The sequence below is a fragment of the Pelmatolapia mariae genome, linkage group LG3_W (assembly GCF_036321145.2).
Source record: "Pelmatolapia mariae isolate MD_Pm_ZW linkage group LG3_W, Pm_UMD_F_2, whole genome shotgun sequence".
Classification (NCBI taxonomy): Eukaryota; Metazoa; Chordata; class Actinopteri; order Cichliformes; family Cichlidae; genus Pelmatolapia; species Pelmatolapia mariae.
The window spans coordinates 58,622,525-58,644,866 of NC_086229.1; the positions used below are offsets into that span (position 1 = coordinate 58,622,525).

Genomic DNA, 22,342 nt, shown 5'->3' on the forward strand with positions numbered 1-22,342 from the left:
ATTAAAGTAATGAGTAGTATAACGAACATCTTTATCCTGGTTGTAATTAAGTAATGTACTGCATTACTTTAAAGAAGAGTGTTCTTTGCAATATGTGCAATAATTACTTTTTTTGAGTAATAATCCCAAAACTGATCACAACAAAAAGGGAAAATGCCTCTGACATGTACAAACATTTGAGCATACAGCATGTAATTAATTTGTATGATTTTAATGTCTTTGATATGGTGCTTAGAGATGGTGGTGACTCTCAAATTGGAGACAATGAGAATCGATAAGTGAAACAAGAATTGGGATTGCTAAATTGTTATCAATTCCCATCCCTAGTGACAATGATGTCCTAGTTGGTGGAGGAGGCCACCTCCTTGGACTGACAGAAACTGATAACAACCACAACCCCGTCCTTTTTGCTTTTCTCCAAAACACAAGAATAAATCTGGGGTTTCGGGCTAGGGTTGTGATTTTCAGTAATGAAAAATGAAAAAATGGATCTCAGTGAATTAAAATGCTACAGCTTTACTTTGACTTTATTTATCCCTCTCTTGTATCCATCTTTGTCGAACTCTTTTCTTTTTCTTCTCATTCTTTATCATATTCTGCTCTTTTAGTTATCGTTTCCTCTCAAAGCATTACGCAGACTCCTCCAGAACTCCTCCCTCTTCTCTTCCTCCTGTGGCCACTCTAGGTAGGTGGTGGAACTCATCAGTTTGCGCAGTTTGTAGAAGCGTTTGGGGACGTCATCTTTGGACAACGGCTCTAGTAGGATCAAAATGGCCGCCTCACCAGTGGCATGACCATCAAAAAGCCAGAAGTGAGAGAAGTCAAGCTCATAACGGCACCAGTCAGACTGCACAAAATTCTCAGAGAGGATGAAGACAGTTCTCCGACTGCGTTCGATAGCATTCATGATGTTGTCCACGATCCATTGTCCAGGAAGGAAATCCCTCTTGTGAAGGCAGAGAGTCAATGGCTGGTGGGATGTCGACCTAGTGCCAGAGCTGCTTTCACTGTTGAAGTGAAGAAAAAAGCAGCTTTCAGTCTTTCTACTTTCTAATTTGGTATACAGTGTATAAGCCAGAGACTGCACAATCAAAATAATTAATATACTTTAAAAGTTTTGCAATCATTTCATGAGTTTAAATCTGTATGATTTAAAAATGGTTAACGCAAGAATTTTAAAAACTGTATTAAACTTGCTTTAATAACACATTGTTTTTGACTCAGATCTTGATCAAAGATCTTCCATGTCAAGTGGTCTACATCACCCCAAAATTTAGGTTATTAAAAAATGGAAGCTTTTTAAAGAGGTTTATATACCCAGTTTGGAAGTGTTTCAGTTTATTTAGGTTAAATTATGTTTGAAACCCAATTTTGTCTTCTTAACCGTCATTAACAATAGCCAGCTACAAACCAAAGCTCTAGTTACCTATATCATGCAGCATTTACACAGAGACCAGTTTCATTGTCAGATGTCAGAACTACCCTTTTAAAAATGCCAGATAGTTGTACTTGTTCAGAAAAACTACACTGAAACCGTTATTCACTGATGAACACAGTAATGACAATGTGGACACTGAAATTATGTCAAACAATATCACAAAAAACGGTTCAACTTACCTTGGCTCCTCTAGCTCAGGTACCAAAAAATTTTCCACCCAGCCAGCATCTCTTTCACTGTAGGAAACAAAGGCATCGAATGATATCAGGGCTTCTGTGTCTGCCTTATCTCTGCGTTGCTGCCGTTGTCGAGAATTACGCTTGGTCTTGAGCCATGCCCAGATCATCTTGAGGTACCAAAAGGCATGGATGCGCCACAGCACCACAGATAGCAGAATGGCTACAAACAACGCCAAGCCACAGCTCACTGACACAAACAAAACCTGATGGCACATGACAACTGAGAGTCGGACTTGATCCACTGGCTGTCCATGTAGATAGAAAGGGGAGTCGCAGATGTAGCTGTCCACTCCATCTGTCAGTTGTATACCTTCACCTCCTCGGAGTTCCAACTGGACAAAGCTGACAAAGTCACAGGAGCAGACAAACTTATTCTGACCAGCCTGGAGGTTCTCGAGTCGCTGGTATGACTGGAGGTCTGTTTTGCCAAACATGTTCAGGGTATTTGACTGTGGAAATAAAATGTGTATCATAATGAAAACACTAAGAGGATCAGAAGCATAAACCTATGATCTGACTTATTACCTGCATGGTCAGGGTTTGTAGATTGGGGAAGGATAGCCCAGAGGGCATCCTCAGAAACTTGTTGCCAGAGAGATACAGTTCCCTGAGTACAGGCAGAAGTAGAGTGAAATCTTTAAGGTTGTTGTTGCTCAAATCCAGCACCTGTAAAGAATAAAGCATAAGGGAAAAAAATAGGTTGCCAGGTCAATCTGCCAGGTCAATACATGGTCTTCATACCTCCAGGGTTTGGGGTAGACAGGGGGTAATGGCTGTGAACTTTGCCCCGGAGATGTTTAGGAATCGCAGGGTGGAAGGCCAAGGACAGCTTGAGGGCATGAAGCTGTAACCGGTCCTACTAATGTCCAGGTGTGTCAGTTTAGAGAACTTTGTGACCAGTCGGCTCACGGTGGACAAAGACTGGACAGAAATGGGGAATGAAAGTTGGAAAGTACTTGTCGTCATCAATCCTCAGAATTCTTGAATACTTGTAGGTAATGCAGATTTTATTAAAGTTTCATACTTCACCTTCAGAGCGTTTCCACTGAAGTTTAAAACTCGGATGTCCTTCAAAGTTTGTGTTGTACCACAAAGTGTCTCCACCAGAGTCAGGTCCGTTAGAAGGTTGTCGGACAGGTCCAGATACTGCAGATTCTTCAGCAGATGGGACGTAAGACAAGGCATTACAAACACCTGAAGGAAAAAGCCAAAACTCATCAATAAGACTGCAAAGTGGGAAGCTGTAAGGTAAGGGGAGACACTAGTTCCATTAGTGTCTCCCCTAGTATTTTCCTCCAGTTTGCATTACAACTCCAACATCCGTCCACAAGACAGACATGTTAGGTAAACCGTTGATTCTTATTTGGGCACAGGTGTGATTGTGAAAACGAATAGTTATCTGTCTCTCTTTGTTAGTCTTGCAACAGACTGGATACCTGTCCGAGGTATACCCTGCTACCCTATGACAGGTGGGATAGTCTCCGGTCCCCTGCATGACCCTGGATTAGCCAAATTAAAGAAAATGGGTGGACGGATGTAAATATTGCATGCACAGGAAAATGGGTCATCTGTAGCAATCATTTCCATTTCCATGTACAATGCAGAAAACAGTCTATGAACAAAGTATATTGTAGCAACTATCAGGTAAAAAAGTTTCATGTAGAAACTTGAAAGAACATCCAACTACCATGCAGGCCATTATAAACATGTTTGCAAGTATCCTTAGTTTGATTTTATGTCTCCTGAAGAGGTTAACTCTGTAAGGAAAACTTAAAATGAAAGGGTTGTGTTGATACAATCTATAATATCAGTAAATAGTTCAACAAATCTCTGGCTTTGATTTCAACTGCACTAGGATCAGAGAAAATAAAAACAAGAGTTTTTAGATGAAATGGCCATCTTCATCTATGGTATGTATAAATAGTATATACAAGTAAAACTTGTAAGCTAAAACCTTTCTCTTGAATACATGCTGATCTGAAAATTATCCACATCTTCACACAAACTCCACAAAAGCCAAACTCACAGATGACCTAAAGATACGTAACAAAATAAACAGACCATCTAGGTGTCTGTTTATGTTCCGCTAGACAGATTTGTTTTAATTTCATCTGCCTAGTTTTCTTTTTTGTCAGCTTAAAAAATCCATCTTCAGCTGAAAACAGTGAACTCAAGGCTTTCAAAATCATAGTTGATCACTGTATGGATTTCCTGAAAAAATGTCTCTAGAGAGTAAACTAATCAATATTTTCCATAGAGTTGTTCTCCAAAATGTTACACAAGCAGCATACATTACAGAACTGGTCCCTTTAGAGACTGGCACAGCATACTACAGTGGGATGCAAAAGTTTGGGCAACCTTGTTAATAGTCATTATTTTCCTGTATAAATTGTTGGTTGTTACAATAAAAAATGTCAGTTAACCTCCTAAGACCCAAACTCTTTCATGGCATGCATTTTAAATTTTTCTTTGCCATTTGGGTTGATTGGGACCTGAGGAATGTAAAAACAAAGAATTACCAGATTCTTTTTTTTAACCAAATTTTTGTTTCTGAGACAAATGAGATCCACGTATGAGGACATTGGTTTTAAATTTTGATAGAACAGTGGCAGTATAATGTCCTCGTAAGTGGATATCAGGTCCTTGTAGAGAAAAATAAAGTATTTTCGTCTAGACATCCCAAAATGTGATGTCCACATATGTGGATGCCAGGTCCTAGGAGGATAAATATATCGTATAGGAGACACACACAGTGATATTTGAGAAGTGAAGTGAAGTCGATTGGATTTACAGAAAGTGTGCAATAATTGTTTAAACAAAATCAGGCAGGTGCATAAATTTGGGCACTCTTGTCATTTTATTGATTCCAAAACCTTTAGAACTAATTATTTGAACTCAAATTGGCTTGGTAAGCTCAGTGACCCCTGACCTACATACACAGGTGAATCCAATAAAGAAAGAGTATTTAAGAGGGTCAATCTTCAATGTTCCCTCTAATTTTCCATGTGTCTGAGCGAACACACAAACTCCCTGAGCGGTCTCTTGGATCACTGTGAGCGACATCAGAAGTGTGCACTGTGGTCACACCAGCATCAAATCCATCCAAGTTACAGCATTTACATTTATGTTAGACTACTTTTAATTAACTGCTTTAGCCCACTTACAATGAAAATATAAAACAAAAATGTAGTCATTGACCTGTGTAGTATGTTAACACTATTGGAAGTAAAAATAACTTGCACTCCAATTTTGAAAACACAACTTTCTTTTTTTCTTTTTTTTTTATAAAGCTCTGACTTGTATTATGAGTCTGTGGTCTGGGAGAGAGTCCTGTAACTCTCTGTCTGCAAAATACAGTATATAAAGACCAATGTTGGGCAGTTAATTATATAGTTACTTCTTCAAAAAAGTAACTCAGTAATGCAAACAACAAAGTTTTTTACAGCTATTTTTTTTAATGCAGCCAAGGCGTTTTTTTTAAACAAACATTTCAAACTATTTACAGAACAATCAGCTGTTCTGCATTAAATTTGATGCCACACAAATTATTTGTGCCACTCCAAAAGTAATTTCTGTCCACTATGAGATAAAGGAGAACAACAGCCTGATACCTGCAGGCCTGACAGCAGCAGATGTATCACTCCTGTAACACCTGTAACATTCAGCAGTCGCCTCATTGTTCTGACACACACAACAAAACTATTGACTACACCACACACTAACTACACAAGATTTGCGCTAAACGTCGCAAATCTCTCACATATCAAAACACCGCCATCACTCCTAAAACTTCCCCCCATTTCTTAACAACTTGCCATATATTTTTTGATTGGTCGACATGGTACTTTTTTCGACCAATAGGAAAGGGTGGGGGTGTTTTTGGTTTTGTTTTTGCTCACAGGTGGAGAGCGCTTTTGAGCCTTTTTTCTTATAAAACGTTTCTTCCCGCAGTAAATATAAACAACGATAGTATTCAGGAAGAAAACCAAGCACTGAATATATTTTTGTCATAACTCTGGTTTTATGTGGCCTATCAACACAATTTAAAAACTGGTATAAAGTCCACACTTTTTCCGTCAATTGTTCGTCTGTCCTGCTCACATCTCCAATGGTTGTACACGTTGTCATTAACGTGGCTTCACTCCACATCAGCCACGCTACTTTGCTAGCTAAAACACCGGTGTCAGCACATAAGGACGCTGTCATAGCCTGTGATTAGCTGCGTATATACGAATGTGAATCGCATCATTGGCTGGACTATGGGATAAGGTGGCATTGTTCTAATCCCATACGGGAGCAGCCAGTCACTTACTAACACTGCAAAACAGAATTGTTGAAGTTTTAATTTTAATTTCAATTCAGGTTAGATTTTTTTCTTTGTGCGCAACGCAGATTTTCCGTGCGCAGAGACCGTGCGCAATTGCGCACGTGCGCAGCTTAGAGGGAACATTGTCAATCGTAAGTTTCCCTCCTCTTTTAATTTTCTCTGAAGAGTAGCAACATGTGGGTCTCAAAACAACTCCCAAATGACCTGAAGACAAAGATTGTTCACCATCATGGTTTAGGGGAAGGATACAGAAAGCTGTCTCAGAGATTTAAGCTGTCTGTTTCCACAGTTATGAACATATTGAGAAAATGATTTTTACCTTGGCGTTTATGACAGACACCCTTCTTGGATACTCCAGCAGAAAACCCAATTGTAGAAGTGAGGTGAATTTGTAGACATCCAGAATTACAACGTTACGGATGTAGAACTCATCTATGCTTCTGTGATCAGTTTGGCTAGCTTTCCCCCACCTAACCCCAACCAAAAAAGACAAGTTCGTTGTTTTCAATGTCCTGTATAATACACAAACATTTCTTCTGAACAAAGTTGCTAACTGGGACATATGCCAAAAAGATAGTGTGCTTTTTTTCCTACCAGCCTTCGCCCATCAGTGTGACATCTTCTATGGTAAGTTTGGTCAGTGGAACTCCATCTAATACCACCAGGAAGTCAACAATAGCCTCGTCAGACACAGAAACATTATGTAGGGTCAAATACCTGAAGAGTTACAACACAGACGAAGAATAGGTTGGTTTGTTTCCCAGTTTGTTAGAATATTAGTTTTACCCAAGTAGAAGTGAAATGTCCATACCTGATCCTCCTTTTGGCTGCCTTACTAAAGGGCTGAACAGACTGAACTCCAATCAAATTGATGTCTTTCAGAATGATGGGTGTCTCAGGATATGACACATCATCAATCATAGACCCAGCCAAGGTCACATTTGTTAGAAAAGGACCATGTAGACTCAAAGTGACATGACCTAGCGGCCAAATGTGTGCTAATGTACCAGCGTCATAGCTGCAGAAGCAAGATACAGAAGCTAAAAGTTGAGGATATGTGAAAAGGAAGACAGTATACACAATAATAAAAGCATCAGATATTGATTTATATATTTTGTAAAAGCACATAGAGAAGTGTTGCGTTGTTAGCCCAAATAAGGATAAAAAATCCATAAAAATAGACCTAACCAACACATTTTAAAGAACTGTTTTAAAAAAGTAATTTTTAGATATAACTGAAATTATATATAAAAGAGTTATGCCATAAATAGGAGTCTTTAAAGATGTCTCTTAGTTATTCTTCATTAATTTGACACACATTTCTGAAGTTGCGATGGAAACGGTTAAATTTTGCAATAGCAAAGAAAATTCATAAAGCGTGTAACTTACTTCAAGCCATCTATAGCCACCTATAAAAAATGTATTCATAGCCTCACTACAGTTAACCATAAACAAAAAAGACTCAAGGCAGTTAGAATAAAGGATACCAATTTGAAGCTACGACCACTAGTAAAGACAGTAACTTAACACCACTATCAAAACCCGTGCAAACCTGGTCAGGTTGTTTGCATGAACAGTTAACTCCTCCAGCTGGGTGACTCCAGACAGATCTCCTCTCCTGAGCTCCTTGAGAGAAGGACCTCCAAGGGCCAGCTTCCTTAGTCTGACTAGGGCCCCAAATACTGGAGGAGAACCAAGGTAACTAGATGAGAGCAGAGGAAAAGAACCATAATGTAATAATAATAATAATAACTTACAGGGTTTTTTTTGTCTTGTCACAATTTTGGTACCTTTAGCTTCTTACCTGTATGGGTTGTTGAGTAGGTTGAGCTGCTGCAGAGCTTCCAGCTTGCTGAACCATTTGTGGTTGAGCATAGTCAGCTGGTTGTAAGAGAGATCCAGCTGTTCCAGGCTCCACAGAGAGTCAAAAGCTGATGGATGGATCTCGGCTAAGCCATTGCCTGGAGGATAGTAACATCTATCTTAAAACAAATTGTAAACACATTTTATTGATGAAAATCAAACACTGAATTGAAATCCCACAGCTCTGCCAAGTCTGTTTTGTAGCAACTGGAAAACAAACAAGTAAAAAATAACTGTAGCAGATAAAGGTTTTGTAATGACATGTTACAAAACATCATAATGTCATAATGACATCATAATGTCATTGGGAGCCCTTGTTCATGGCACACTTTGTTGTAAAGTAAATATTTAAATAGATAACAAGACTTTGGATTTATCTTCAATTATGAGGGTTTGATGTCTTTTGCAAGTTTTTCACAATCATAGTTCACATTTTATGCATGACTGCCTTCCCCCCCCAGAGTCTTCAAGTAAGAGTGTGATGATGCCATGCACTTAACCTGAAATCACCTTTTCAATGTTTTAAAGTAAATTTCAGGACAAGGTTTCATGGCCATAGTGTCCCTTGACGTGCATAATTTACACATCCAAATGTATATACTTTGGTAGACTTTCACCCAGTCGGACTATCACTACAACATGACTTCTGGCTTCAAATTACATCCCTTATGACTAAAACGTGCAACCACAAATCCAACTGACTCCCATCATTTAAAAAGAAAAGATTTTTCTCAAACTTTAACTTGCAACAATACCTGCACAATACAGAGTACAAAGTAGACAAAACCAGTATTTTGTCCACTGGGATATGCTGATAATCCTGCTAGTTTCAGAAAAAGCAGATAAAAAGGCTGAAATAGTCTCACTTTTCAAAATAAAATGCAATCAAACAAAACTTTTCTATAGTTAGCTGTTGGTATTCTTCTCACTTTTTTTTATCACCACAGCTTGCCCCTCCACCAACACCCACTCAATCAATACTTTATGTGTTACCGTGGAGATCAAGAACCTTCAGTTGCATGTGGCCTGTCAGGTCATCATTCGTCACAGCTGTTATTTTATTAAAAGAAAGATCAAGACTCAAGGCACTGCCCGTTACACTGGGAACACTGGTGAATCCACTGTGGGAGCAGTTACAGAGGAGCCCGTGGTTGCAGTGATCGCAGGATGGTTTCTTGTTGTCTGTGTTCAACCTCTGGCCCCAGCTCTCAGAGAGGAAGAGGAGGACGAGGATGAAGAGGAGAGCGGAGGAGCAGCTGGTTGGATGTCTCATACTGCATGAAATCAGTGAAGGACATGAAGCTGTGTTTGAGAGGATTTATAAATCAAGGAGAAAGTGAGTCATACTTCTCTGACTGCAGAGGACCCACACACAGAAGTGAAAGAACAACAGGGAAGAAGCACAATTTCAAAGAGGAAGCCTAAAAAGTTTCATTCACAACACAATTCTGTAAAAGTGAAAGGCGTTATCAGAAAACAAAGATGTCTTCAGCTTGTCACACACCCTACACCAAATGCTTTCATCTGTTAAAGCATAAGCACATGACATTTTCAGTCATGTTGAAAATAACAGCCTCCATTCTTATGGCTCCAGGGTATTCATCTTCTTTGAACAAAGCCAGTGCATTGAAATCAGAGCAGAAAGCAACAAATATCATCTCAAACCATTGACTTCTCAGCATTTGATATTTATACATTTATAGAGCAGTTCATCCCATGGGAAAAAGAAATGAAAGAACCTTTGCACCTTTCACTCCAGAAATAGCAAATGCTTGTCTAATATTTGTGCATTTTTTATACATTAATCACAACTCAATTCATACATTTTTACATATTATGTAAAATGTAATGTAAAATGAAAATTGTATAAAATATAACACAGATATTTGTAATTGTTTTTTAAAGTTATTTTTCCATATGGAAATTTTCAGAATGTTAAAATAGAAATACGTAGTATGTAAATTGATGTAAAAGTGGGTCCAAAAAGCCAAATACACCACTGCAAATTTTAAACCAGGCTGCATATCCCATTAGGATCAATTTTTTGTTCTGCAAATTAACGCGGACACACACAGACAGGGATCAACACCTTCGCCAAGCCTAAAAGCTAGCTTAAACAAGAAGGTGAGGTTATAAAGAAAGGCCTGCCAGTCTATTTAAGGAATATGATTTGTATCAAGATTTTGCATCCACGGATGAGCACAGATAAGAAGCTGTGGACAGGAAACCGGGGCTAAATGTGATCTGAACAGATGTACATAAATATGGCAAAAATCTGTTTCACATCCTGCAGTGAAGGTCATGTTTCATCACAGCAAAACAAATATCATAGCCGGGGATTTTTGCAGAAATTCGAGGTTTCTTTGAATTCTGTCCCGGGGCCGGAATTATTTACTATTTATGTTAATGGCTTGTGACATAATTTTAATGCATTTGTACATTTTTATGCAGATGATACAATTATTTATTGTGCTCAAACCATCAAGATGATTTTTAAACAATTACAGCTGGCTTTTGATTTTATACAGTCACAGCTGTGTCAGCTCAGACTGATTTTAATTGCTGAAAAAAACAAGATCATGTTGTTTTCAAATAGAAACAGCATACCTGCAGTACTTACCTCTCTTGTATTTGCTCAAGGCAATTTGTGTTGAAACTGTGGCTTCATACAGATACTTAGAGTAGGTATTGTGATTGATAATAATTTTTCCTTAAAGCTACATATTGACCGCCTGATAAAGAAACTGAGGCTTAAGTTGAAGTTCTTTTTCTGAAATCTTTCACCGCAAGTCAAAGGCTTGTTGCTGCCAACTTTTTACCCCTCCTGGATTATGGTGATATAATTTACATATATCTACTTATTCTCTCCATCTGTTGGATTGTGTTTATAATGGGGCATTAAAATCTATAACCAGATGTAAACCTTTAATACACCACTGTTGACTTGTCCCCACTTGCCTTATTCAGGATGGTTCATTTATATCTTTATATATTAATCTGCTTCTGGTTTACTGCCCTCTTATTTGTCAGATTACATGTTACAGAAACAGTTTAGTCATGACTCAGGACTTTATTAGATTCACAGTTCCACCTGTTCATACAGAGCTCAGACAAAAAGCATTCTCCTCATCTGCCCCGTCTTCATGGAATTCATCACAGAAGCACTTGCAGCGCTCTCAATTCATTTCACTTGCAGCGCTCTCAATTCATTTCACTTGCAGACTTTAAAAATGACCTTGTGATATCATCACAGGGAACTTTTTCCTGTTTTTGATACTGTGAAAAGGTCATGCCAAATACTATTTTTTTTTTATTTCTTTGCCTAATATACTGTATTTCCAGTTGTATTTGAACATTTCAACAAGAGCACTCAGGTAGACCATAACTCCCCCTGAAGGGGAAACATAGAACAGCTTTATGCTAATGTCAGCATTGCTAACACTGACATTAGCAATCCGCAATGCTGACATCAGTGATGTCAGCATTGTTAATATGGAAATCTACTCTAGTTTATTGATCTTTTCTTTTCATTGTAAAGTCATATAATTTTGTTTTTAAAGATAATGTTTTAAAGAACTTAAAAAAGAGCTCTTTAAAACAGATTAAAACAGCTTAAAGTTGGAAAATGATTTTTTTCTAATTCAAGTGACCCTAAGCTTTCACCTATGACATTAAAGTATTAGATCCTAAATCAGTCTGTTTTATAATGTTTACCTAGAAACAGACGTGGCTCAAACCGCTGGCTCCTTTGAGCTGTAAAAACTTGGGATTTTAGGATATATTTATGAATAACTTAGAAACTTTAACTGAGAAACTTTATGGCATCATTGTGATGTCATAGGGGATCGTATTGAGAAAATAAAAAGGTGTGTTGTACAGATCTCCCCATGCTCCTACACATGATGTATTTCTCAATGTCATTTGTTGAAAATGTTTTTTCCAAGTTTAACTTTGACTTTGGGTGCTAAAAATGAAGGTTATGGTCAAATGCTTAGTCAACCCAGGGACTCATGTCCCCTAGGACTAAACATGTGCTTGTGAACTTTGAAGACGATCCATAAAATGTTGTGGGTATTATAACGTTTATACTGATTTTCACATTTGGTGTGACCTTTATCCGATTTTCACCAAAGTTCAGTTAGCTTGAGCTGTTGTTGGTATCTACCATCTACCATACTAAATTTGTGAGCGATATCTTGAAAACTCTGGATGCTAGACTGCTAAAAAACAGACAGACAGACAAACACACAAACAAACAGAAGTGATTTTATACAGTATTTCTTCCCTGAACCTGTTTCTTCTTCTTTTTTTCTTCTTGTTTTTTAAAATGAGGTGACTCAGAAACCATTGCATAGGATTGAATATTGACAATGAAGTCCTACTTAATTTCTAATTTTTTATTATTCTTATTCTTTTTCAATCCCAGTGATAGAAATGCACTTTCGGAACCTCAACTTTCACATTAAATGCAGCTACTCTGCAGTATGTCACCATAAAACTATTTTTAATATTTATCTTTTGGTGGAAAGTGGTGGGTGAGACATTAAACAATCCTTAGTTTGGTGTGCAAACAGCTTTTACTGAGCCTTTTACAGGACTCAGCCTAAGCTCTTCCCCTTTTTTCTTTATCTGTGACAGAGCCAATCAGTGTATGGTACCATCACTGCTGCTGCAAAATTAAAAATAAAAACTGAAACAATCTTGTAAAAATCAGCAAAACTTTACAGCATAAAGTTTTTTTCATGGTTTGTCTTAGGATTCTGTCAGAAGTTTGTAAAAGTCTTACCTTATATTTTTGCCGAGCTGACTGCCTAAACTCGTTAAAGACAACAGGATGAGTTAAAGTGTTTTATGACTTCATAAAGAGGAAGTATAAATCTCAGGGGTGACAGCTGGAACCAAGTGTGAAAAGAGGTAGTGAGCGTGACGTGAACTTTGGGAGGAAACCTTGTGAGTGCAAAAGTTTAAAAATATATTTCAAATGTACTATTTAACTGTTTTCAGACTTTCTGAACTAAAATTGGAAAATCATAGTAGGCTAAGTTGTATCAAGAGAGAGAAAAATAAACTGTGTTAAATTTTGTTAAATTTAATCAAATATGCTATTTGTTATCAGGAAAAAAAACTGGCTGGAAAAGTACCAGCATTATAAAATTATTATCATGCACATGGTTTCAGTTCCAGAACATGCTTCAACCGCTGTGTGCACAGTACCATGACCACAATGATTTCCTGTTTCCTTTTGGCACACATTAACAACTACCACGCCGAGTTTGTAGGCGAGCATATATATTTATATATACATAAAAATGCAGTTGTCTATGTTTTAATATAATGTTACTAAATAAAGGTAATTGTAATCATATAAATAATAAATAACATTTTATATTTATAGTGTACAGTGTCCTGTCTTCCTCCCCTCAACAGCTCGCTGCTAAAATGGCCAGACGAGCATAAATACTTTTTGATTGCACACAGTGCTGATGATAGTTAAACTGACTAAAACTGAAAAACGGGATACAGGCAGCTCTGTTGTACATCATCATCAGTCAGCAGTAAGGGTGTACTTAGTTTTTCACACAGACTTCTTCTGATTACTTATTAATAAATAACCTAGGACACTGTGTCATATTTGTTGGGAAACAGACATAGCTATCTGTTTCAACGTTTTTATTAAGTCTGCACCGGGTGTTCTCTATGGTGACAGTGCAGTGTTGTAAGATAGAGGTCAGAAGCTTCTCTGTTCTCAGTCTGGAGGAGCGGACACTTATTGACCTTTGTAGAGGGCAGCAGAGTAAAAACGTGATGGACAGGAAGTGTTTAATCCAGCAGACAGAGGTCGAAGTCCAAACCCAGTGCAGCTTGCCTGAGCTGATGGTATTGAAGACAGCGCTGAAGTCAGCAGACAGTATTTTCACATAAGTGTTAGGGTTTTCCAGCTGTGTGTGGGCAATGTGGAGCATGAGTGAAATAGTATCCTCAGTGCATCTGTTGGTTTTATGAGCAAACTGACACCAGTCCAGGTCAACAGGGATGGGGGATCATCAGTCTCTCAAAACATTTGAGAGACTGATGATGACAGTACACAGGGTCATTCACCATTCATTTATATCTTTTTTTTTCCTCTTATGGCTCTGGAGTTGATGCATTTATCACTTCTTGGCTGAACTACTGTGAAAGACTTTAGTTAATCCAAACTGCTGCAGCAAGAATGCTAACAGGGACTAATATATATTTAGTCCCTGTTAGTCTCCTATAGTGGCTTTTCTTCACTGGCTCCCTGCTAAATCCAGAGATGAATTTATACTCCTCCTCTTGAATAATCATGTACTACAAGGTCATCCTTAATGACCTTTTAGTACCATATCACCCTATTAGAGCACTTCGCCCTCAGACTGCAGGCTTACTTGTTCCTAGATTATTTAAAAGTAGAATGGGAGGCAGAGTCTTCAGCTTTCATGCCTGCTTTCAACCAGCTTCCAGTTTGAGACAGACACCATCTCTACTTTTAAGATTAGGTTCAAAACTTTCTTTTTTGTTGGCATGATTTCTACAACATTTTTTAGTGAAATGCTCCATGTTGTTTTGCAGAATTACAGGAAACAACCTGTTATTTTAAACCAGAGTGATGTAAATGGTCGCTTAACACATTTAAATGAAAAATCATAATGTACAAGTACATTATGTACATAATGTACATAATGTACAAGAATTCCAGTACAGTAACTCCAATTACTGGAAGTGAGGATTAGCTACAGTTGCCCATGTCAGCACATGTGTCAATCACAATGCCATGAAACAACTGTGTGGCAGGGAGGATTAGGACCAGGACTCATAAGTCAAGAAATGAACTCAAAGCAGCTTCAATGCTGGAGTCTTTCATAATACGAAACTAAGAATCCAGGGAAACAGAGCAATGGAGCACACAGAACTGAGGGAGACTGCAACAAAGGACAAGTGGAGACAATAAATATACACCAGGTAATGAGGGCAGAGGGAAAAGGTGAGAAATGCAATGGGAACACGTCAGAAATAACAAGACAAGGAAAGTTAAATTCACTACAAAGTACATAAAGAATAAAACAGGAAACAACATTGAGACAGAAACTAAAAAAATAAGAATTTGACACAGAATCAACATTTGAGGAACCATGACACACACCCCTAAATTTTCCTAAAAACATACAAATTGTGACTATAGCTGCATGGTAGTTTGCAATACAGGTATCTTACCACATGATGGGACTGTAGTCTGGTTTGCCTCACACTTCACAGTTTCTCTAATGCTGGATCTCGTGGTTGTAGTTGCAGTGTTTTCAAGTCAGTGGACATATTTTATACAAACAACAAGTAACTGCAACAATCTAGTGACCAAAGCAAAGCAAATACCTATTTCCAACCTAAAGCCTACAGCTTTATGTCATTGGCAGTTGCCAGGGTGCAAAATTAAGATGAAAGATTTTCATTCTCGAGTTTTGATCTTATTTGGAAAAAAACAAACAAACAAAAAACAAACAAACCCACTGACAGCTAAGGGTTTAGTAGAGGTGAGAGCATTTCCTACCAGATTTGTCTTAAGTGTGGATTCCTCCCTCTGCTAGCTGAGTTTATTGACTCTGAGATTAATTTAAGGATCATTCTGTGTCTAATTAACAAAGCCCTCTGTTCTGCTGTCTGTAATTAAAAAAAAAAACAACAACAACAACCCTTTATGGTAGAAAATTGGAACATTTATGATTATTAAGAATTTCTTTTTTAAAACTATTCTGTGTGCTTTATTTTTCAGTACTGTGAAATTAACCAATTTATCATCCAGAAATTGTTATTAGTCTTTTGAACTTTGTTGTCATTGCAGTTTGTTTTATTAAGAGAGATAAGATAAGATAAAACTTTATTAATCCCTCGGGTGGGTTCCTCTGGGAAATTCGGTTTCCAAAAGCACAGCACCGACAGAAATTACAGAGCATGAGCAGAAAATTACAGAGCGTGAGCAGAATATTATGTACACACATATAAATACTGAGACATATATAAATAAAATATACGAAGGGGATAAATAGAATAAATAGGAATAAAAAATAAAAATAAAATACAACTGAAAATACAAGTAAATTGCACATTTCAAGTATTGAATTCTATTGCACCGTTGACTATTAACAAAAGTATTGCACAGTGAAGTGAAGAGGCACTACAGCTTAGTTGTTCCCCCCTCCTTTGTCCTCCTGTTTCCCCTCCCTCTCCCCTCCAGAGAGGAGTTAAACAGTTTGATGGCGTGTGGGACAAAGGAGTTTTTAAGTCTGTTGGTTCTTGTCTTTGGGAGAAGCAACCTGTCACTGAACAGACTCCTCTGGTTGTTTATGGCCGTGTGCAGAGGATGCCCAGCATTGTCCATAATGTCCAGCAGTTTCTTTAGTGTCCTTTTCTCTGCCACTGTCACCAGAGTGTCCAGCTTCATGCCGACCACAAAGCCAGCCTTCCTGATCAGTTTCTCCAGCCTGGATGGGTCCTTCTTTGCTGTGCTGCTCCCCCAGCACACTACAGCATAGAAAAGTACTCCAGCAACCACTGACTGGTAAAACATCCTCAGGAGCTTCCTGCAGATGTTAAAAGACCTCAGCCTCCTGAGGAAGTACAGTCGGCTTTGGGCTTTTTTATACAGGTGCTCTGTGTTGCATGACCAGTCCAGTTTGTTGTCCACCCACAGCCCGAGGTACTTGTACTTGTTGACCACCTCCACCTCCTCCCCCTCTATCTGAACCGGCAGTGGACCTTCTCTGGACCTCCCGAAGTCCACAACCAGTTCCTTGGTCTTTGAGGTGTTGAGTTGCAGGTGGTTTGTGTGACTCCATGCGACAAAGTTCCTCACCAGACTTCTGTACTCCTCTTCCTGATCATCCCAGATACACCCCATGATGGCTGTGTCATCTGCAAACTTCTGAATGTGGCATAATTCAGAGTTGTAGCAGAAGTCAGAGGTGTACAGGGTGAAGAGAAGAGGGGACAGCACAGTTCCCTGTGGTGCTCCTGTGCTGCTGACCACAGTGTCAGACGTGATGTCCTTCAGCCTGACGTACTGTGGTCTGTCAGTGAGGTAGTCGGAGATCCAAGCGACCAGGCAGGGGTCCACCTCCATCCTGTTCAGTTTTTCCTGAAGCATACAGGGCCGGATGGTATTAAAGGCACTGGAAAAGTCAAGAAACAGGATCCTGACCGTGCCTTTTCCCCCATCCAGGTGTGAGTGGGCTCTATGCAGGAGGTACAGGATGGCATCCTCCACTCCGACACCCGCCTTGTATGCGAACTGTAGTGGGTCCTGGGCATGTTGTACCTGTGGTCGGAGGAGGTTGAGGAAGAGCCGCTCTAGAGTCTTCATAAGATGTGACGTCAGTGCCACCAGTCGGAAGTCATTCAGCTCATTGGGCCGGTTCCTTTTGGGGACCGGGACGATGCAGGATGTCTTCCATAGGGCGGGCACTCTCCCCAGTCGCAGACTGAGATTGAAGACTCGTTGTAGCGGCTCCCCATGTTCATCAGCACATGCCTTTAGCACCTGGGACACACCTTGTCTGGGCCTGCTGCCTTTCTGGGGCGAAGCTTCCTCAATTGTCTCCTGACCTGATCCACTGTGACACTGGGAGATGATTGGGAGGAGGGGAGGGAAGAAGACATCTTGCTGCTGAGAGAGGGATTGGAGGAGGGGGGTGTCATGTCAGGAAGGGGGGAAAGCGAGGGAGGTAGGAGAGTGGGGAGAGGGCTCTGTAGTAAAGGTGAGGGTGATTGTGGGGGGGTTGTGGGCTGGTCAGACCTGTTGAAGAAGTTGTTGAGTTCGTTTGCCTTCTCCACAGTCCCCCCCACTGTGCTGTTCTTGGTGTTGTGGCCTGTGATGGTTTTCACACCATTCCAGACCTCCCTCATATTGTTCCTCTCCAGCTTCTGCTCCACCTTCCTCCTGTAGGTGTCCTTTGCTTCCCTCAGGCAGCGTTTCACCTCCTGCTGTGCTGCTTTCATCTCCTCCTTCACTTTGCTCCTGAAAGCCTTCTTCTTCATGTTGAGGACAGCTTTGACTTCCTGTGTTACCCACGGTTTGTTATTAGGATAACTCCGTACCCTCTTAGCAGGGGCGACCGTGTCCACACAAAAGTTGAGGTAGTCTGTCAGACAGTGTGTCGCCCCCTCTATGTCCTCACCATGTGGGCTCAGAAGCACATCCCAGTCTGTGGTGTCATAGCAGTCTCTCAGAGCATCCTCCTTTTCTGGGGTCCATCTCCTGATGGAGCGTGTTGTGACAGGCTGCCTTTGGACGAGGGGTGTGTATTGTGGCTGTAGGTAAACCAGGTTGTGGTCTGACTTCCCTAGTGGGGGGAGGGGGGTGGCTCTGTATGCATCTCTCACATTAGCATACAGTAGGTCAATTGTCCTGTTGCTCCTTGTGGGACAATTCACAAACTGGTGAAAAGCAGCCAGAGTAGAATCCAGTGTGGCATGATTAAAGTCTCCAGATATAATAAGGAAAGCCTCTGGGTTTTGTGTCTGAAGTTTTGCTGTGACTGTGTGTATTTTCTCACAGGCAGCTGCTGCGTCGGCCCTCAGAGGGATGTAAACACACACAGATCACATGACTGAACTCCCGAGGTAGATAATATGGCCGCAAGCTAACAGCTAGCAGCTCCAGGTCCGGATGGCATACCGAAACTTTAACGGAGACGTGTCCAGGGTTGCAGTATCTGTTGTTAACGTAGACAATGAGTCCCCCACCTCTGCTTTTCCCGCTGGCCCAAACTTTGCACCATAAAAAAATTTGAGCAAAGTCGGAGATGGTCGACCAGGGAATAATTTACAAATTGGTTGATTTGAGGTAGAAGGACCCTTAAGTTAATGTCAGCCTTTCTTGTGCATCCAGCTCTTCAACATTGACAATTTATATATTTCATATTATTTTCACACCATTGGATGGTGTTATGTTTTGGATTTTTTTTCTTTTTTCTTTTTTTTGCATATTCTTCAACAATAGATTTATATTTTCAACTGAAATTATTTCACAATTCAGCTTAGGTGATCCAAGTGATTGTAACATGCAAATGCATGCAACTATTTTGAAATTTCTGTTCACAAAATGACTGACGATAGAAAACAAACAAAATGTTATAGTATTAGCAATAAAGAGTTTTTGGTCAACCAGCAAACATTTAGGCCAAAGATTTTTGGATCAGCTGTGGCTAAGGTGGTAGAGCAGGTCATCTGCCAACCGGAAAGTTGGTGGACTGATCCGCTTTACGTATCCACAGGCAAGATACTGAACCCAAAGTTGCCCCTGATGCATACATCAGAGCATGTGTGAATGCTAGACTGCACTTAGACATAGATAAAAGCGCTGCATGAATGTGTGTGCTTTTGGGACGAGACCTATAGTAGAAAACCAGCAACACCACCAAAACAACAACCACAACCAAATCCCACTTCTAAGTATTGTTTTAATCTCAGGTAGCAGACAATAAATTGTTCCTAATGTGTGTAACCACTGTCCCTTACAGTGGGGAAAATAATTCAACTCTCTAATTTTATGGTAGTTTCAGTTCTCTCTTCTTTTTTTTTAAGATAGAACCAGAATATGAACAAAAATCCAGTTCCTTAAAATGGAGGAAATAATTATAGTCTCTAATTTTATGGTAGATTCATTTCTCTCTCTTATTTTAAGATAGACGCAGAATATCAAAAATCCTGTGGTCAGATGAAGACAAAAATGCAGGTTTGAATTCATGCCAAACAGCTTTGGAGGAAACGTAATGTGGACTGTGACCCAAAGAAGACCATCCCCACAGTCACACAGAGATGGAAACAGCTTAACAGCACAACAATGACGCAAAACATACTGGCAAGGTAAGCAGTAGCTAAAAAGTGAACCACATTAAGTTATAGCTAATCTTTAGACTTGGTAGAACTTCTGCTGAGGGAGCTGAAGCTTGGAGTTTCCAAGCGGCAGCAAAGAAACCTAAAAGATTTAGAGAGTTTCTGTAAAGAGGACTGAGCCAAAATGCCTCAAGACATGTGCACAGACCTGGTGACCAGCTACAAAAAATGCTTATCATGGTGGAGTTTGGGTCAATTCAGCACAAGGCATCACATTTCATGATAAAATACTGTAATAATAAATATGGTAATTTTTTATGCTATCAAAATATGAAACAGGTCAAATATCATTCAACACGTATGTAAAAGTTGACTGTGACGGGTTGTGGTTTGTGGCTCAGCCGAAGGGGAGGGGTGGAGCAGTGGATTGAAGGAACAGTGCTGGGGAAGGCTGGCTGGTACAGCTGATTTTCATCATGCTAACCACATCTTCCCTCTTTCCAGCAGCAGCTGGGGCCTGGAGTGGCAGTGTCAGATGAGGGCTGAACCTGAGCTGGTCTGAGTCGGAGAAACAGATTCTAAAGAGCCTTCAGTTCCAAATACTGTAACTATAGTTCGCTAAAATGCATCTAGAGGTCTCTCTGTGTTAAACGCCAGGGTCCGCGTAACATTGACATAGAATTCATACAAATAGCCAAGAAAAGCATGTAAGTCTTTTACTTGCAAATAACCTCACTGTCATAGTATCGTCAATTAGCCAACAGCTGCGGTTGTATTCTTAAGAAATATCCTTCAAAATTGAAGTACAAACATTATGTCACAAGAGTTGTGGCTTCATGTCTAACATATCATCTTTAAAAGAGTCAACCACAGGAAATAAATGTTTGTAAAAACACTTCCAGGGTGTGAAAGGTGAAAAGTTTATTTGTTGTTGTTTTTTTTATAAGGCTCACACAACGTAAAGTTTATCAAATGTTTGCAGAGGTGCTGAGGAAGCTACAATGTCCTTTGTCTTTCCAACCATGTGATTTTGATGACTGATCAACCAAAAATTGTTCAGAAATTTGTCATTATAAAAAATGCTTCTATATCATCTTTCTACTCAGTTGAACCTTGTTTTGTGCATCAAAACCATCAAGGGGACAGAACAGCAGTAACTTCTCATATTAGCTGCCATCCAAAACCCAACAATGTATGTGAGGAAAGGTATTTTTATTCAAAGTCTGGAATAAAAAATCTTGGTAAAACTTACAGTTGGAGCTTGATTGTGGGATCATAGTTCAATCCTTAGTTATGCTACTATAGGTTGCTGATGGGCTTACCATGATTAGTTATTATTAAACTCTGGTGCTTTGCAATATTGTGTCTTGCGTCCCTTCTCTTTCTTCTGTTCTCCTTCTCTTTTGGTAAGTGCTTGTGCATCAACCAGAATGCAGTCTGTGTCAGTTGCTCCCACTTTTTCTTCTTTTTTTTTCTCCCCACTTCATTACTTCCTTATGTGTATGTGCTTTAGATATTTCCCTTATGGATATACTCCCAACGCTGCCACCTACAGAAGTTCTCTGACGACTCTGCCATAGTCGGCCTCATCAGAGGTGAGGATGACTCAGAATACAGACAGTGTATGGACTGGTGTCAGCAGAACCAGCTGCTGATCAATGCCGGGAAATAAAAGGAGTTGGTGGTGGACTTCCAGAGACGCAGACCCACCACACTGACACCGGTGAACATCCAGGAAGTGGACATTGAGATAGTGGACTCGTATAGGTACCTGGGTGTTCACCTGAATAATAAACTGGACTGGGGCCACAACACTGATGCTCTTTACAGGAAGGGTCAGAGCAGACTCTACCTGCTGAGGCGGCTGAGGTCATTTGGAGTACAGGGAGCGCTTTTAAAGACCTTCTATGACTCTGTGGTGGCATCCGTCATTTTTTACAGTGTGGTATGTTGGAGCAGCGGTTTATCGGCAGCTGAAAGGAAGAGGTTGGATAAACTCATCAGGAAGGCCAGCTCTGTTCTGGGATGCACCCTGGACCCAGTGCAGGTGGTAGGAGACAGAAGGACTCTGGCCAAAATAACATCTCTGATGGACATAGTCTCCCACCCCATGCATGTAAATGTTGCTGAACTGCAGAGCTGCTTCAGTGACAGACTGCTGCATCCTAGATGCATGAAGGAGCGTTTCCGCAGGTCCTTCCTTCCTGCAGCTGTCAGGCTGTACAATCAGAACTGCTCCCAACAAACATAGATGTTTACATCAGCACTGTAACAACTTCTACTGTTATAACTGCACATTACTTTTCTCAGCTTATATATACACTAACTTATTGGAAGTTACATGTCTACCTTTTAATGCACAGGTACAATACACAATCTGCACTTTTCTAATTATTCTAAATATTCTTAACTATTTAAATGTCATTCAGTATCCTGCTCTGTTTGCACACTATCTGTACGCTAATTTTAACAACTGTACTGTACTCTGCTCTGGTAACTATTGTCCATGATGTAAATATGTAAAAATTGTGTTTTTTGTTTTCCGTTCTGTGTCCTGTTCTTTTTGTATATGTGTGGGATTTTTTTTGCTGCTGATACAACCAAATTTCCCCTTGTGGGACAATTAAA

At 39.8% G+C, this 22,342-nt stretch overlaps 1 protein-coding gene across 1 annotated transcript; it reads right to left on the bottom strand.

Moving 5' to 3' along the window:
- Nucleotides 1–517: 517 nt before the first annotated feature.
- Nucleotides 518–12,681, bottom strand: LOC134617374 (toll-like receptor 2). Its single transcript, XM_063462597.1, has 12 exons — nt 12,654–12,681; nt 8,861–9,141; nt 7,809–7,965; nt 7,557–7,706; nt 6,816–7,022; nt 6,599–6,721; nt 6,324–6,474; nt 2,707–2,871; nt 2,419–2,598; nt 2,203–2,343; nt 1,618–2,126; nt 518–1,007 (listed from the first exon to the last, which is right to left on the bottom strand). The coding sequence occupies exons 2-12, from the start codon at nt 9,138–9,140 to the stop codon at nt 605–607; spliced, it is 2,466 nt and encodes an 821-aa protein (XP_063318667.1). The 5' UTR covers nt 9,141; nt 12,654–12,681; the 3' UTR covers nt 518–604.
- Nucleotides 12,682–22,342: the final 9,661 nt, after the last annotated feature.